The 16,290-nt window shown below is 32.8% G+C and overlaps 1 protein-coding gene across 1 annotated transcript; it reads right to left on the bottom strand.

Moving 5' to 3' along the window:
* Positions 1 to 9,135: 9,135 nt before the first annotated feature.
* Positions 9,136 to 14,286, bottom strand: LOC123216557 (microtubule-associated protein 70-1-like). Its single transcript, XM_044637007.1, has 11 exons — positions 13,757 to 14,286; positions 13,533 to 13,618; positions 12,508 to 12,573; positions 12,250 to 12,420; positions 11,983 to 12,153; positions 11,705 to 11,860; positions 11,460 to 11,606; positions 11,259 to 11,330; positions 10,660 to 11,172; positions 10,388 to 10,575; positions 9,136 to 9,716 (listed from the first exon to the last, which is right to left on the bottom strand). The coding sequence occupies exons 1-11, from the start codon at positions 14,004 to 14,006 to the stop codon at positions 9,677 to 9,679; spliced, it is 1,860 nt and encodes a 619-aa protein (XP_044492942.1). The 5' UTR covers positions 14,007 to 14,286; the 3' UTR covers positions 9,136 to 9,676.
* Positions 14,287 to 16,290: the final 2,004 nt, after the last annotated feature.

Here is a 16,290-nt window from a genome sequence, read left to right as displayed (position 1 = left end):
TACTCTTAGGACGACCCCTAAATCTTGAGCCCCAAATTCTTTTTCTTGTTTTTCTTTCTTTTTCTTTTCTTCTTTTCTTTCCTTTCCTTTCCTTTCTTTCCTTCCTTTCTTCTTCCTTTTCTTTCTTTCTTTCTTTCTTTCTTTCTTTCTTTCTTGCCCAGAATTATGAAACACTGTTCACAGAACAGTCATTTAGCAGGGCAGCCTTCTTTTTCATACAATTTAACATCCCAAACGGTCTCTAATTTATACAAGCTATATATCGTTGAAAAGAGGATTCAAAGATCTTTCCAACGAGCTATAATAGCACTCATAATTCAATAGATAAGGCAGTCAAAACGTGAGCTAAACTCAGTGATAAAATTACGAAATACTGTTCACAGAACAGACATTTAGCAGGGCAGCATTCTTTTCATACAATTTAACAGCACAAACGGTTTCTAATTCATACAAATTTTATATTGTTGAAAAGAGGATTCAAAGATCGTTCCAACAAGCTATAATAGCACTCATAATTCAGTCAATCAGGCAGTCAAAACAGCAGATAAAGTCAGTGGCAAAAACTGCCTCCCCTGTTTATTTGATAAAGCAGTCCTTTCGGTTTATACAATCTTTAACAGTCCAAATGATCTCTAATTCATACAAGCTATATATCATTGGAAAGATCATTCAAAGATATTTCCAACAAGATATAATATCACTCATAATTCATCAAATAAGGCAGTCAAAACATGAGACGAACTCAGTGGCAAAAACTGTAAATATTCTGCAACATTCTGCCATGAACAAAATCACATATATAGACATCCCAAATGGCAAAACAACATTCCTCAACATCAAAATCATCATTTATAACATGGATCTAAGGAACCAAAAGCCTAAAACATGTGACATATCAAGGAGGAAACCCCTTACCTTATTTCAAGCCAAATCTTTGCAAGTTGGCTTCCTCCTCTTTGTTTTGCTTCCAAAGCTTCCAAGGTGCTTCTCTTTTTTTTCTTTTTATTTTATCTTCAAATATCTCTTCAATTTCTTCCTTTGGCTGAGGGTATTACAATATAGCATGATATCAATATGAGATTATTGCCAACTCGGAGAGGTCATGGATGCATTCTTTAATCTTCCTGATAAATCAATACTACGTGTCGTCATCTTTTTTTTTACCGGCACCGAACCAATGGGGTATATCTAGTTATTACCATCAAGACCCACCGTAAGGAATATATGATCTAGATATCAACCTTTAAGGAAAGCAACATTAATGCAAATAACAGTTCAGAGATATTCTCTAAATGCACGAACGGAACATCCTAATGTCATAAAAAAATATTTAAATCGATGGTCATTATCCGTTTCAATAGCAGTAATAGTTCCTAGGTTAGTACGCTGTAGATTTTAACAATAATCTGATAAGAACATAAATGATTCCTTGGGTGAACCCCTCAATAAATTTAAAGCTCAATTTCTTGGCGTCAAGCTTGTGAATATGAAATGTCAATTTTATACCGATCGACGATGTCCACCTGATGATGTTGATAGTTGTGGAGGAAAATCAGGAAGCCACCTAAACAGATCAGTAGGGACATTATCAAAAAATAGGTCAGAATAATTTTCACTACCCAAAATAGGATCTTTAAGTTGCAAACTGTTCATACCCTTGGTAACAATTGGCATATACTTGGGCTCTGTCTCTTCAAAATAAATATCGGACATATCATTTTCATCAAAGTCACCATAATCGGGAACCCTATCTTTCCCTCCATGAACCCATGAGTTTGCAATATACAATGAGTCATTACTGAAATCAATCAATTTTTCCAAATTATATTCTTTTTTTACTCCACTAATTTCTTCTTCATCTTCATCTTCTTCCTCATGTCCTTCAATTGGGGTACATATAACAAAAGCAGGAATACATTCCTATACGTATTGAGACATATCAATAAGACCCTAGACATCTTCATCATTTTTTATCTGTACGGGGCATCGAGCTCAATTTTTCTTGGCCTTATTGATAGTTGAAGATAGTTTTTCATTGGATCAAGATCACAAGACTCTTTCAAAAGCTAAATAAATCTCTCAAGTGTTATTCCATAAGGAATTTTAATCAATAATTTAGATCCTTCAACATATTTCATTGTGTTGTCATCATCTTGAATTCATTCTCCTTGGTAACGAACCAATGCATAACCATTCATTTTAATTATCAATCCTACAATGACAAATTTTTGAAAAAAATTAATCATTTATAACAAAAAAATCTGTAATAACTATTTAAAACAGTCTTACAATGATTAATATCAAAATACCTCTCATATTTTTCTAATATTTTATTTAACCCCAATAATTATTTAACATTTATTTAACACCCTTGTATGTTATCTTATATCAAAATACATCTATCTATTTTTAATATTCAATTTAAAACGTTTTTACAATGTTTAATATCAAAATATCCCCCATATTTTTCTAATATTTATTTAACCCTCTATAATTATCTAACATTTTATTTAACACCCTTATATGTTATCTTGTATCAAAATGCATTTATCTATTCTTAACATTTCATTTAAAACATTCTTACAATGCTTAATATTAAAATACCCCTCATATTTTTTAACCCCCTATAATTATCTAACATTTATTTAATAATCTTGTATGTTATCTTGTATCAAAATGTATCTATCTATTCTTAACATTTCATTTTAAAAGTTCTTACAATGTTTAATATCAAAATACCCTCCAAATTTTTATAATATTTCATTTAGCCCCAATACTTATCTAATATTTCATTTCATACCCTCGTATGTTGCTTTGTATCAAAATACATTTATTTATTCTTAATATGTTATTTAAATCCTTCATGTATTATGTAATATCAAAATACTCTCATATTTTTTCTAATATTTTATTTAACCTTCTATAATTATCTAACATTTCATTTAACACCTTTATATGTTGTCTTGTATCGAAATACATCTATCTATTCTTAACATATTATTAAAATCCTTCATAAATTATGTAAATCAAAATACCCCCATATTTTTTTATTTTTTTTACCCCCTATAATTACCTAACATTGTATTTAACACCCTTGTATGTTGTCTCATATCAAAATGCATCTATCTATTCTTAACATTTTATTTATAATGCTCTTACAATGTTTAATATCAAAATACCCCTTATATTTTTATAACATTTTTTTGACCCCCCATAATTATCTAACACTTCATTTAACACTCTTGTATGTTGTCTTGTATAAAAATATATCTATCTATTATTAACATGTTATTTAAATCCTTTATATATTGTGTAATATGAAAATGTTCTCGATATTTTTCTAATATTTCACTTAACCCCTAAATTATTATCTAATATCTAATACCCCCCTTACATGACATTCAAATAGATTTAACAAATAAAATTAAGTTTTGAGTTAAGATTTGTATAAATACCTTTTTTCACGAATTAATTTTTTCAATTCGAATTCAGAAATATGAACTTCTTTCTTCTGAACAAATCCATAGTAATTGATATTAAGTAAAAATGAGAGTGAGAGTGAGTGTTTAAGTGATATGAGAAGTGTGTATAATAAGAGTGAGTGAGAGAGTTTATATAGATATGGTGAAGGGTAATTTTGGTATTTAAAAAAAAAATTAAGGCATTTTTGTTTAAGAATAGGAAAATTAGGTATTTTTACTTAAGAATAGGAAAAATTGGCATTTTTACTTAACAAAGGGGTAAAATGGGCATTTAATATAATTTCCCATCTAGTAAATAGAGTAAATTTTCAAATCTATCATGTAATCTATCGATAACATTAGTATTACATAATTAAATTTTTAAAATATTATTTAATTATTTGAGATTGATATAACACCTAAATGATGTTAACATGATAATTAGATTCGGCTAACTAAATAATTGGATTATAGTTTGATGTTGTTCATCCGATTCAATCTTTGATCAATCTCATTCAATAATTAAAATAGATTCTAATCATAACTCAAACTAAGTCTAACACTGATACTCGATTAGATCTGTTCGAGTTTTTAAACATGTGTTCTTTACTTCAACATCTAGAATTCAATAGTATTTATTTTTATACAGTATTATTGATGCATACATGGGTCCTTCTCCATTTTTGAGCTTCATATCTTCCTCAAGTCACAATGCCACCCAAGAAGTTAAGATGAATGAATTTACAGCAATATACAAGCCCAATGATGCAATACCTCCTCAATTTTGGTCCAAATCCACCTTTAGGTATACCCTCATTAAGTGGACTTAAGACCCACTTATATAATTGCTCCAATTGATCTAAAAATGTAACTTTTGAAGCTCAGTATTAGTCCAAACATCCAAGACTCATTTTTGAAGCTCAAAGAACTCAAAGTATGTCTTTAGTTGGTTTTGAACTAGAAGAGAAGATAGTTGTCTTAGTTAGGAAACAAGTTTCCTATATTTAAGGAAAAGATGTTTTATTTTGTCTTGTATTCATTAATTTGGGTATGAGTTTAGTTTATGATGAACGGCTTAACTTAATTCATGCAATTTTTAGTTGACTTTTGTGGGAAATATTGTATCATTGTCATCCATGCCTCCTATATAAAGGGGTGGATCTTCATTTGTAAAGGGTTGGTTAACATTTTGAATGAAAATTTGAAGAAAAGCTTTGTTGGTTTTTATCTCATTTCCTTTATCCAATCATTTTTGGTGAAAGATTGGTGGTGGAAGACCCCAAGGTTGGTGGAACTTTTCTTTATGTCTTGGTTATATTTTATGTTTCCCTTAAAATCCAAAGTGTGAAGACTTGAATGTGTGTTGTATACCTCGAATTACTGTTCACAGTGTGTGTTTTTACAATTTCCAGTTTTTGCCAACAAACTTTGAAGCTAGTTTTGAATGTCTTGTTGATTGAGTTATGCTTGACATAATATACCGTTAAAAAGCTCTTTGAATGCTTTTTCCAATAATATATAATTTGCAAGATTTGGAGGTCATTTGATTGGTTAAAATTGAGAGACAAATTGTTGTTGTGTCAAATAAATAGTAATTTTTATAATTAAGTTTGTGTGTTACTGCATTATCTTGATGGAAATGCACCATTTGGTATCAGAGCTTGGGGTGTTTGTGTGATTTGTTAACTGATTTCTGTCTCCTAAAGCTACTGTTCACCGTCGAAGTTTACTGTTCACTATAAAGTTATTGTTCACAGAACCTTAATTTGCCTAAAACACAAACCTCCTTTAACCTAAACACTTACTAATACTCCCCCCAACCTTTAAACACTTATAACCATTAGTTTTTACCCACTAGCCATTACCAAAAATGTCCCATAAAAGAACTTCATCCTCATCCTCATCCTCCTCACCTCCTCATGTTTGGGATTTTGCCCACACAACACTAAAAGAAGAGGTCAAAGGAGAACTTAAGGCCATTAGGGACCAAATGAATCAAATGATGAGAGACTTGACCCTCACTCAAAACCGGGAACCCTTATCACAACCCCAAACTTTAACACAAAGCCAAATACCCCCTCCTCCACCTCACCCAACCCAACTACATCACCCAAGAAGACATATTAGACCTTCCCCTCCTCTTCATAGACATAATAGGGAGGAATTGATAATTCATGATGACTCAAGTGAAGAGGAACAAGAGAGGCCACCTATGAGAGAAAAGGATGATAATAGGGGTTTAAAGATTAAAATTCTAGAATTCAAATGAAGCATGAGTCTGGATAATTTTGTTGATTGGTTACATGCTATTGAGAGAGTTTTTGAATATAAGGGCTATTCGGATAAGAAGAAATGTAAGCTTGTCATCTTGAAATTCAAGGATTATGCATCCTTATAGTGGGAAAATCTCAAGAAGCAAAAGGAAAGGGACGGTAAAGAAAGAGTGAGATCTTGGGAGAAACTAAAGAAGCTTATGAAAAGAAGATTCCTCTCAAACAACCATAAACAAGATCTTTACCTCATGCTACACACCCTTAAACAAGGAAGTGATGAAGTAGACTATTACATAAGGGAGTTTGAGAAGCTATTAATGAGGAGTGAACTGTCAAAAATAAAAGAGCAAACCATTGCAAGATTTATTGGAGGAATGAATTACGACATTGCTCATATGGTGGAGTTGCAACCATATTACACTTTTGAAGATATGTGTAAATTGGCTATTAAAGTGGAAAAGCAAAAGAAGGCCATGAAGCCCATGGTTTTCAAGTCATTCTCCAAAGGGACATTATTTAACAAAAGCACATCTTTTACCAAGGGAACTACCTTCCTATAAAGGTTCCCTATCCTACACAAATGCTGCTGATTCTTCTTCCAAAGAGAAAGGCAAGGAAAAAATGATGGAACCAACTAAGGACAAGCCTAATATGGTGAAGACCAACATCTCCAACAAAAAGTGCTTTACATGCCAAGGCTATGGACATTTCCAAGATGAATGCCCTAATAGGAGAGTTTTATCCTTAATAAAGATACAAACAATTGAGGAGTCCCTTCAAGAAGAAGAAGAAAGTGAAGTTTCCAGCCATGAAAGTGATGAAGCCAACAAGGAAGAAGAAGAAATTCTACAAGGAGTTGATGAAGGAAAGTTGCTAGTTATTAGAAGAGTTTTGCATGCCAAGCCTCTTCCTTATGAAAAGCAAAGACTCTACATTTTTCAATCAAGGTGCACTATTGGAGGTAAAGTGTGTTTTTTAATTATTGATAGTAGGAGTTGTGCAAATATGGTCTCATCCACCTTAGTAGACAAACTTGGGTTATCCACCATGCCACATCCTCAACCATACAAACTACAATGGTTGAGTAATGGGACCAGCCTCCAAGTAGCCAAACAAGTGTTTGTTTCTTTCTCCATTGGTAAGCATTATAATGATAAGATTTTGTGTGATGTGATTCCAATGGATGTTTGTCATTTGTTATTAGGAAGACCTTGGCAATTTGATAGGGAAGTGAAGCATGATGACAAGAAGACTTACTCTTTTAAATTCAATGGCAAGACTATCACTTTAACTCTTCTCAGTTCACAACAAGTTCATAAAGCTATTAAAGGAAAAGAAGTCAAGAAAGAGAGCTTGTTTATGAATGGTTAGCAAGTGGAGGATAGTCATCTTAAGGATTTAAGGGCAAATCCTTCGCAACCGGGGGAGGATGATACATACATGGGTCCTTCTCCATTTTTTAGCTCCATATCTTCCTCAATTCACCATGCCACCCAAGAAGTTAAGATGAATAAATTTCCAGCAACATACAAGCCCAAGGATGCAATACCTCCTCAATTTTGGTCCAAATCCACCTTTAGGTATAGCCTTCTTAAGTGGACTTAAGATCTACTTATATAATTGCTCCAACTGAACCAAAAGTACAACTTTTGAAGCCCAATAATGGTCCAAACATCCCAGACTCATTTTTGAAGCTCAAAGAACTTATAGTATGTCTTTAGTTGGTTTTGAATTAGAAGAAAAGATAGTTGTCTTAGTTAGGAAACAAGTTTCCTACATTTTAGAAAAAGATGTTCTATTTTGTCTTGTATTCATTAATTTGGGCATGGGTTTAGTTTATGATGAATGACTTAGCTTAATTCATACCATTTTTAGTTGACTTTTGTGGGAAATATTGTATCATTGTCATTCATGTCTCCTATATAAAAAGGTAGATCTTCATTTGTAAAGAATTGGTTAGCACTTTGAATGAAAATTTGAAGAAAAACTTTGTTGGCTTTTATCTCATTTTTTTTATCCAATCATTTTTTGTGGAAAATTAGTGATGGAAGACCCAAGGTTGGTAGAACTTTCTTTTATGTCTTGGTTACATTTTATGTTTTTCTTGAAATCCAAAGTGTGAAGACTTGAATGTGTGTTATATGCTTCAAATTACTGTTCACAATGTATGTTTTTGCAATTTCCAGTTTTTGCCAACAAACCTTGAAACTAGTTTTAAATGTCTTATTGATTAAGTTATGGTTAACATTAGATACCATTAGAAAACTCTTTGAATGCTTTGTCCAATGATATATAATTTGCAAAATTTGGAGATCATTTGATTGGTTAAAATTGAGAGAAATTATTGTTGTGTCAAATAAATAGTAATTTCTAAAATTGAGTTTGTGTTATTACATTGTCTTGATGGAAATGCACCAACCATAATCAGAATATGGAATCTAAAAATGGTATAATAACAATTGAATATGACAAATACCCTACAGAGTTTTGTTGAAAATTAGGAAGACAACAATTATGAACAAATTGTACATCCTATTCACCACACAACTATGAATTAAAATATATTTTCTTGAAAACTAATACATACATACATACATACATACATGTACGTATGTATTCACAGGCCCAGTAACTTTACAGGAAAGCTTCCTTCACTAGATCATGAGAACAAAGTCCAACCAGATCATAATCCAGGGATAGAAGATACTCCAGTAACGGTACCAGACTCCTGCAACAGCCTCAGTAGAAAGGAAATGATAGAACCTCCCCTATAATGCAAATTCAGGATAGACGAAGTCTACCGGAATTGAAAATCACAGAATTATTTCATATTCTGGCTTTCGTTAATTCATTATGCGGTTAAAACTTCTTTATGCGAGAAGAAGAAAGGGAGAAAGCACTGATCTCATCCAAAAATTACAAACAAGAAACAAAGACCACAATAGCCACGACTTCCTCACTCTGTCCATTAAATAACTCTTTCCTATTGTCTTAAAAATCATTTTCCACAATTTCAACAGTTGTAATAAGAAACGTAATTACACTTCTATCATATTGGGATCACATCGGCACTCATCATGTCACTTTGCACTCTGCCAAAACAGTTAATCGTCCACCAATATAAATTCTTTACAATGAAAAGGCAAGCTGAAAAACACTGCTACATTCAATTACTACTCTAGCATTATAACACATTCTCAGTACATATTATTTGAATAATATCACTATCGTAATTGTAAACTTTTGATATATCCGACCAAGCCATTTTAAAAATCAATTGTCTTTCTATCTATGCATGTCTCTTCACATTTTTGCACTAAATTCCCGACAGTTCAATGTCCCTCTTGTTGGTGCAAATATCATCACCGATATACAACTATATACTATAAACCAACAAGAACTATAGATGAACAACACAAACATAGGATAGAAGACCTGATACTTTCATCTGATTACAAGAATATTAACAAATAACAACCAACAATCACACTAGCTGCTGCAGATTACAAATATAAATCAGAAACAGAAAAAGTGGAAAAACCCAATAAGCTACCTATACAACCACACAACCACTGCCCACTCAAATTATATTAAGCAGAATATACCTGACAAAAAGGTTAGCCCAAGGTCAATTTTCTTCTTGTTTTTTTTTTCTTTTCTCTTCTTTTCTTTCTTCTGGTTTCTTTCTAAGCAGAGGAATTTAAGAGTTTTTTCTATGTCAGTCGCACACCGATGGTTTCTTCCTCTGATTTTGTTCTCTTCTCTTTCTTTTCTCAGCAAGTTTCCAATAAATGAACAGAGACAGGGTCTTCGGCATGCATGTTACAATCTTATAATCAATCACCAAGGGAGAAACAAAAAATAAAAAATAGGGAAATGGATCAATTGAACAAGGCCTATGCAGATATACTCCACACTGTTGATGCCCCTGCCCTTTTTTCGTCATTGTGTACTGCGTGTTAACCCAGTTCGTGAAACATTTCTGCACATGTATGAGGACTAGTCAAACTATGCTGTGTCGTAAAACATTTTTTGTACTAAGAATTGGATAGCATTTGATTGAGAAAAGAGATAAGGGAATTAACCGTGGCAGAACCTGAAGCACTGTGATGAGTTACTAAAATAGATACAAATTTCCTTTCAGTAAGTACAAATAGATTCTCACATTCTTCTCAATCCAGGGTGATTTTTAATCAGTATATTGAAGATTAGTATAGCAAAAAACAACTTTAACCATGTTAGCATCAAATAGTAACACAATGAGAACTTATGCAAAAAAATATAGTAACATGACGAGAGAACACCTATATTTTTATCAGTTTTTTTTATTTAATTGAAAAATTGTTGATACAACTAAGTCCTTCCCTTCATCTAGATCCCAGCATCCTCCCACTAGTTCTTAGATTGGATTTTTGCAACTATTTCAGAGCTAACTTGCAAAGATGGTGCTACAAAACTTTCTAGGTAATGCCACTCTACCCCATATTCTGGATCATGCACTGGTCAATAATTCACCATGTCATTATCAAGGTAACCACTAATCAGGATGACTAACTTAGAACATACATAAAACATTACAATACAAAATTCAGATAAATTCAACCATTAGACCACAAGACCTGAGAGGGTAAAAGAAAAACAATCTACAGGTACCTTCCAGGAAGCAGCTGAGCACTGCTGACAGGGCTCTTGGTATTACCAAACCGCTTGGCCCTATTTTCATGTCCTTTCTCCACACGCATAGCAGCTACCTCCTTCTCCATTGCAGCTACTTCCCTTCTCATCTTCTTTGCCTCAACCTCCATTGCCTTAGTTAATGTCTCTACTTTCTTTGCTAACATCTGTAAACAGCAGTTGCATCTAGATATTATTAACCGTTAGTATAAAATAAAAGAATACACCAGCAGAGAGGAGAAAATGTCAACCTCAATAGCATCATCCTTATCTTTGAGGCTTTGATCTTTCTCATGGCCAGCCTTCCTCAAAGATACGACCTCTTTCTGCAGCAAATCATACAAGACTCCGGGAACACTATCCTCAGTATCACCTGACTGGAAATTGTTGGACTTATCGTCCAGATTTCCTTTCCAAGTATTAGGTGTTTCATTGTCCTTGGTTGCATTGCAAGACTGATTGAATTGTCCATTTAAAAGCACTTTACCCCTGTCTAATGATCTTGTGCCTCCATCAAATGATTTTGATGTTCCTTTAGCGTGCTTCAACATTGTACTAGAAGACAATGACCTCAACTGAGATGGTGTTCTTTTTGACAAAAAGCCATTCGAGGTCAGCTTTGAGATGTTATCAGCTCCACCCAGTGACTGACGACGAGAAGACCCATTGCTGACACTTCTTCCCTCAGGTGTAGTGCGACTAGTAACATTTGGAGATCCTCTCAAACTCTCCTCTAGCACTTTGAGCCGCAGATGATACTTTTCCTAGAAAATGCAACAACAAATGCTTTAATTTTGAAACCAGAAAACAAAGTCCTGCCAAACATTTTAATACAGATTGGATTTTTCACTTTCAACTGTGCTTCAGACTTGGCAGTTCGCTCCATGATAGCAAGCTTGTCACGAAGTTGCTGCATTTCTCCCTGTAACAATAAAGAATTGCAATGAGCAGCACATAAATGATGCAAGTGAAGGCAGTTTCATTCGACCAAAGAAACTGCTAGCGAGACCCCAAACATAGAAAGATAAAGAAGCTAAACATCAACAATAACCTGCAAGAATCTCCGTTCCTCAAGCCATTGTTTCACAGGCATCACTTTGTCATTAGCATCTTTCCATTCATTGGCTACAACTGTGGCCACCCTGTTTGCAGTTACCTTTGCACGAGCCAACTCCCTGTCCAGAGTTTTCCTTTCATCCTTAAAACAAAGTCATAGACACTTTGAGAATTGTGTCATAAAATATAAACTAAAAGCATGAATTAAAAAAATTGATTCTCTAATTTTTGGCACATTACATTCATCTCCTGAACTTTCCTCTGGTAGTCCCTCACAGCATTAGCTGCTGCACCACCAGCAAGAACAGCCTCTTCCAGCTCACGTACAGTCTGGGTAAGCTTTTCAACCTCTGCAACCTTTTGTCGATGCATCTTGTCCAAAATTTTGTTTTCTTCCTAATATACAAAAATAACAAACACGTTACTACACCAGAGCTTTATACATAGTCCAGACCATTAAAAAAAAAAATCCTAAAGTTCTGACAAAATGAAATTAAAAATATATATGATTGCCATACCTGGCAAATTTCGATCTGTTTCATTAACTCTTGGTTTTTGTTTTGGAGATCATCTACCATAGAGGCCTTAGCCAAGGCAACCTGAACAGTCCTCTCAGCTTCAAGTAATGCTGCTTCTTTGGACTTGGTTAGACGATCTAAAGCTTTGTTATCATCTTGAAGCTTTGCAATCTGTAAGGATCTCAGAATTTATTAACTAAGTGTTTGGAGGATTGCATTACTTATCAAATTCCTAAGACCGACCACCATGCATGAAGGCATATATACCTCTTGCCTAGCAAGCTTAAGCTCAGCCTCAAGTGGAGCAAGAATAGCTTCAATTGGAGGCATATCATCATCCTTCTGAGCAGCATGAACTCTTCGAAGTGTGGCTTCAGCAGCAAACTGAGCTGCCATGGAAGCTTTCTTCTCATCATTGATTTTCTTGATTTCAAGATTCTGCAAAACATATTTAATCAATAAGTACATAATTATGCTACCACAGAGAACATCAAAGCAGGAGTTGAAAGAGGTTTTAAGCAATACTTTGCTTTCAATAAGAGATTCTGCTAACTTGAGCTTCTCCTCCACCTTCGAGAGTTCATCAGTAAGCTACGGATAAAAATGGAATACAGAAAAGTAAGGTCAGCATCAATCTAAACCATATACCAGACCAGATCACAGTACCAAACATCAAAACTAGGTAAAAGATTTTTAATTTAAAAAAAAAACTAATCAAATTCACCAGGCATATCAAAATTGAAAAAGAAAATTGATGCCAAACAGTGACAAAATAAAATCTTCCAACAGCTTCAAAAGTAGATGCAACACATTTAACCCCAATTTTACACAATGAAAGTAGCATAGATTTCAGAATTTGTAAATTTTAATATCTCAGCAGGTCTATCCCTCATTCATTTTAACAGCAATATAGGCATAGGAAGATCTGAAAGCCACATTAGTATTTAAGCACTTATATATTAGATGTTGAATGGCAAAAATACTTGAATAACAAATGAAAAAACTTGTATTACAACTGAAAATATAGCATCTAATATAGATGTGATAAGTTAGAATAAGATAGTCATATCGAGTGTAAGCTTCAAATCAATACCCAGACAGAACATCAATAACATGGTAAGATTACTACGGTTATTAAAAAATGGGCATGATGATGAATTCACCCAAATGTGTCAATTAATGAAAATCTCTTCTCAGAGGACAAAAGGAAGATTTTTTCATCTCTTTGGACAAAGTACATTTCTGAGTGGGGCAGGCATAAACATGAAAGTTGGTTTATTTCTCCTTCAATTGCCGGGATCTATATGTTACATTGGCAATGCATAACAATGAAAGAACGTATGTAAGCTGAAAATGTTACAACTTAACATCTTTAGCGCTTAGTTGAAGTAATAATAATATTTCCACTAAAAGAAAACTTTAAGCACACTGACAAATTAAAGGAAAAATCACTTTAAATGAAGCTTAAACTACCCAAATTAAAAATCGCTAAGTTAAATAAGCCCATCACTTTCATTAAGAAAAGTAATAAATAAGAGTTAAAAATTGACCTCTTCGACAGCCTTCTCTCTTAACCGTTCCGACAATCTCAAAGCCTTGATCTCCGCTTGCGCTTCCCCTAATTCTCTGTCCTTATCTACAAACACCAAAAAATATGAAAAAGGAAAAAAATTAAATAATTATAACAAGATAATTAAATAAATAACCACCACAAAGCGCAGCCAAAAACAACACGAGTCAAGTCAAAAAGACCAGATCGAGCCACATTACACACCTCTGACTTCATTCTCCAACCGATTTAACTCCACCTTGACCGGATCCGAGCCGTGCAGCAACGTGATGAACTCATTGTCAGCATCGAAGCTCGGCCTCATAGACACTCGCCTCCTCGAGGAGCTCTTACCTACTTCCTTGAAAGACGTCGACACTGCGAACGGCGCCGACGGAGTCTCCGTCGTGACAGAAGCGCCTCCGATAAACTCCGGCGCTGCCACAGCAACTCCGTCGCCGGGAACCTCCGCCATTATCTCCACCGATCTGATCGCCTACCTACTTGACCTGAAACCTACCACTGATCCAAAACGGCAACGTTTAGATCCAAATGCTAGGCGTCAGAACTGAGAAATCGTCAGCTGGAGTGAAGTGAAGATTGAACTTCGAAATGTAGAGAGAGAAACACCGTGCGTTTGTTTTGCTTTGATTTTTCTCTCTCTAGATTGTGATTTAAATCTGGCTGAGTAGTACACAGAGTGACAGTGTTTTGAGAGTGATTTTGATTTATTTTTACTGTTTACTCCTTTGTTTTTATGATTATTTGTAAACCCTAACTTTTGAATTTTTTGCAAACACCACACTAGGTGGTGGAGTTCAAACTTCAAACCCTATTATTGGAAAGCTCCGAGAAAATTGAATTTTGATTAATATAGACGAAGAATGATTATTTCTCATTTGAACTATGTCAAAATTATGAACTATGACTCTTAAAGTCGAAAATGACAAATTTGCACTTTTCTTCACGTTTTGTTAAAAAATTTCATTATAATTTAGAGAAAAATAACGATTAAAATAAAGAAATTATCCTTTTATAAGTTTTTAATTCATTGGACCACATTTTCTTGTCTTCTTCTTCAATTCTCAACCATTTTAACTCACAATACTTAACTCTTTTAACACTAAGGGGACTCCCATCCAAACAAACAAGATAAAAAATAGACATCAAAGTTTGAAAGTAGTTGTTACATGTGGGTTTTAAATAGGGATACATTTGCGTTAAACTCAAATAAAGGTTGGTTTAAATTTGATTCAAATTTAATATGATCTTTACTTATTCGATTTCATGAACAGTAACGTAAAAAAGAAGAAAAATCATCAACAAAAGAAAATGAATCACTAACAAGTCAAATTCTAACACTATCGTCGATTCATCTCTTACCTAATTCAACTAGAGATATAATAGTTTGTATTAATGCTTTCATTTTTTTTTTTTGTTTTATTTGTTTTCATTCTTTATTTTGTTGCTTAAAATATGTAATTTTTTGCTTTTTAGTTCTATTTTCTTAACATAAAAGAGGGACAAGAAAGACATTAATAAAATCACTAAAATTAAAAAAAAATTAACACCACTTAATATCACTTCGAAAATACATTGTTAAAAGATAAATAAAAAATTATTTATATTTAAAATAAAAAAGAAAATAATCAAGGAAATCAAATAAACTAGTGTAATTTTTAAATTAAGCAATACATTTTTTTCTTTTATTTACCTTTTTTTATCTCTATAGTGAGTAAGGTCTATTGATATTTTATCTATAGTAGGGCGTTAGTAACTTTTGAAATATGAGGGGGTAAATTGTAATAAGAAAATAAAAGATAAAATACGAAGTCAGGTTAGTTAGCTGTTAAGCAGACACGAGACACAAGAGAGCGATGATAGGTAGGAAGGCGCGTGTTGTACAAAATATGTGACAATTACAATTTTTTTCTAATTACTTGCTTTATAAATAATAATAATATTTTAAATATATATATTTTATCATTTTATATTAAAAATAATATATTATTTTTTTATTTTACTAAAAATATAATTAATAGATTATTTTATTTTATAATTATCCGTGAACATTTATTTGACTTGGTTGGACATATTCAAAACTTTTTTACACTGAAAATTTAATCAACAAAAAAAAATAAATAAATTCATAAAAATTATTTTTATGTTATAAATAAATAGCAAAAAGAATTTCTGAGCGGTTTAGTCTACAGATTGGGAGGTTATGTTTATTATTATGTTATTAATTATTTGGCGAAATTTTTTTAACAAAATTATGTGATATAAAAAATTTCATTTCTTTGTTATATAATCTTGTATTTATAAGGGTTGAAGAAAAGAAGTTATTGTAATTACATTATTAAACATGGTTAGATCCGAATGTCTAATAAATTGTGTCATCCTAAAAAGGAAGGAGAAAACGGTATCTCATATTCATAGAAGATAGAGATCAAAGGTGATTCTACAAAAATAAGAGGTACAAATAAAATTTCGAGTATATCATGAAAAAAGATGAAATTGTCAAGACCCACTCTTCTCGTTACTTTTAGATACATGTCTAGTTTGACTTATGTGTAGATAAATATGTCTAATTATTGTTATTGATTGATTATTTAGTCACTTTTTTATTTACTTAGGATGAGGTTAGATCTGAACCGAATTGGTTCAAACTTGAAAGATAGATACTCTAGATCGACTTACTTCGAATTCATGTAACTCAAATTCATATCAAGTTTAAGCTAGAAGGTTCAACTTATTTT

This window comes from Mangifera indica, chromosome 5, assembly GCF_011075055.1.
Source record: "Mangifera indica cultivar Alphonso chromosome 5, CATAS_Mindica_2.1, whole genome shotgun sequence".
NCBI lineage: Eukaryota > Viridiplantae > Streptophyta > Magnoliopsida > Sapindales > Anacardiaceae > Mangifera > Mangifera indica.
This window is presented reverse-complemented; position numbering and strand designations above follow the sequence as displayed.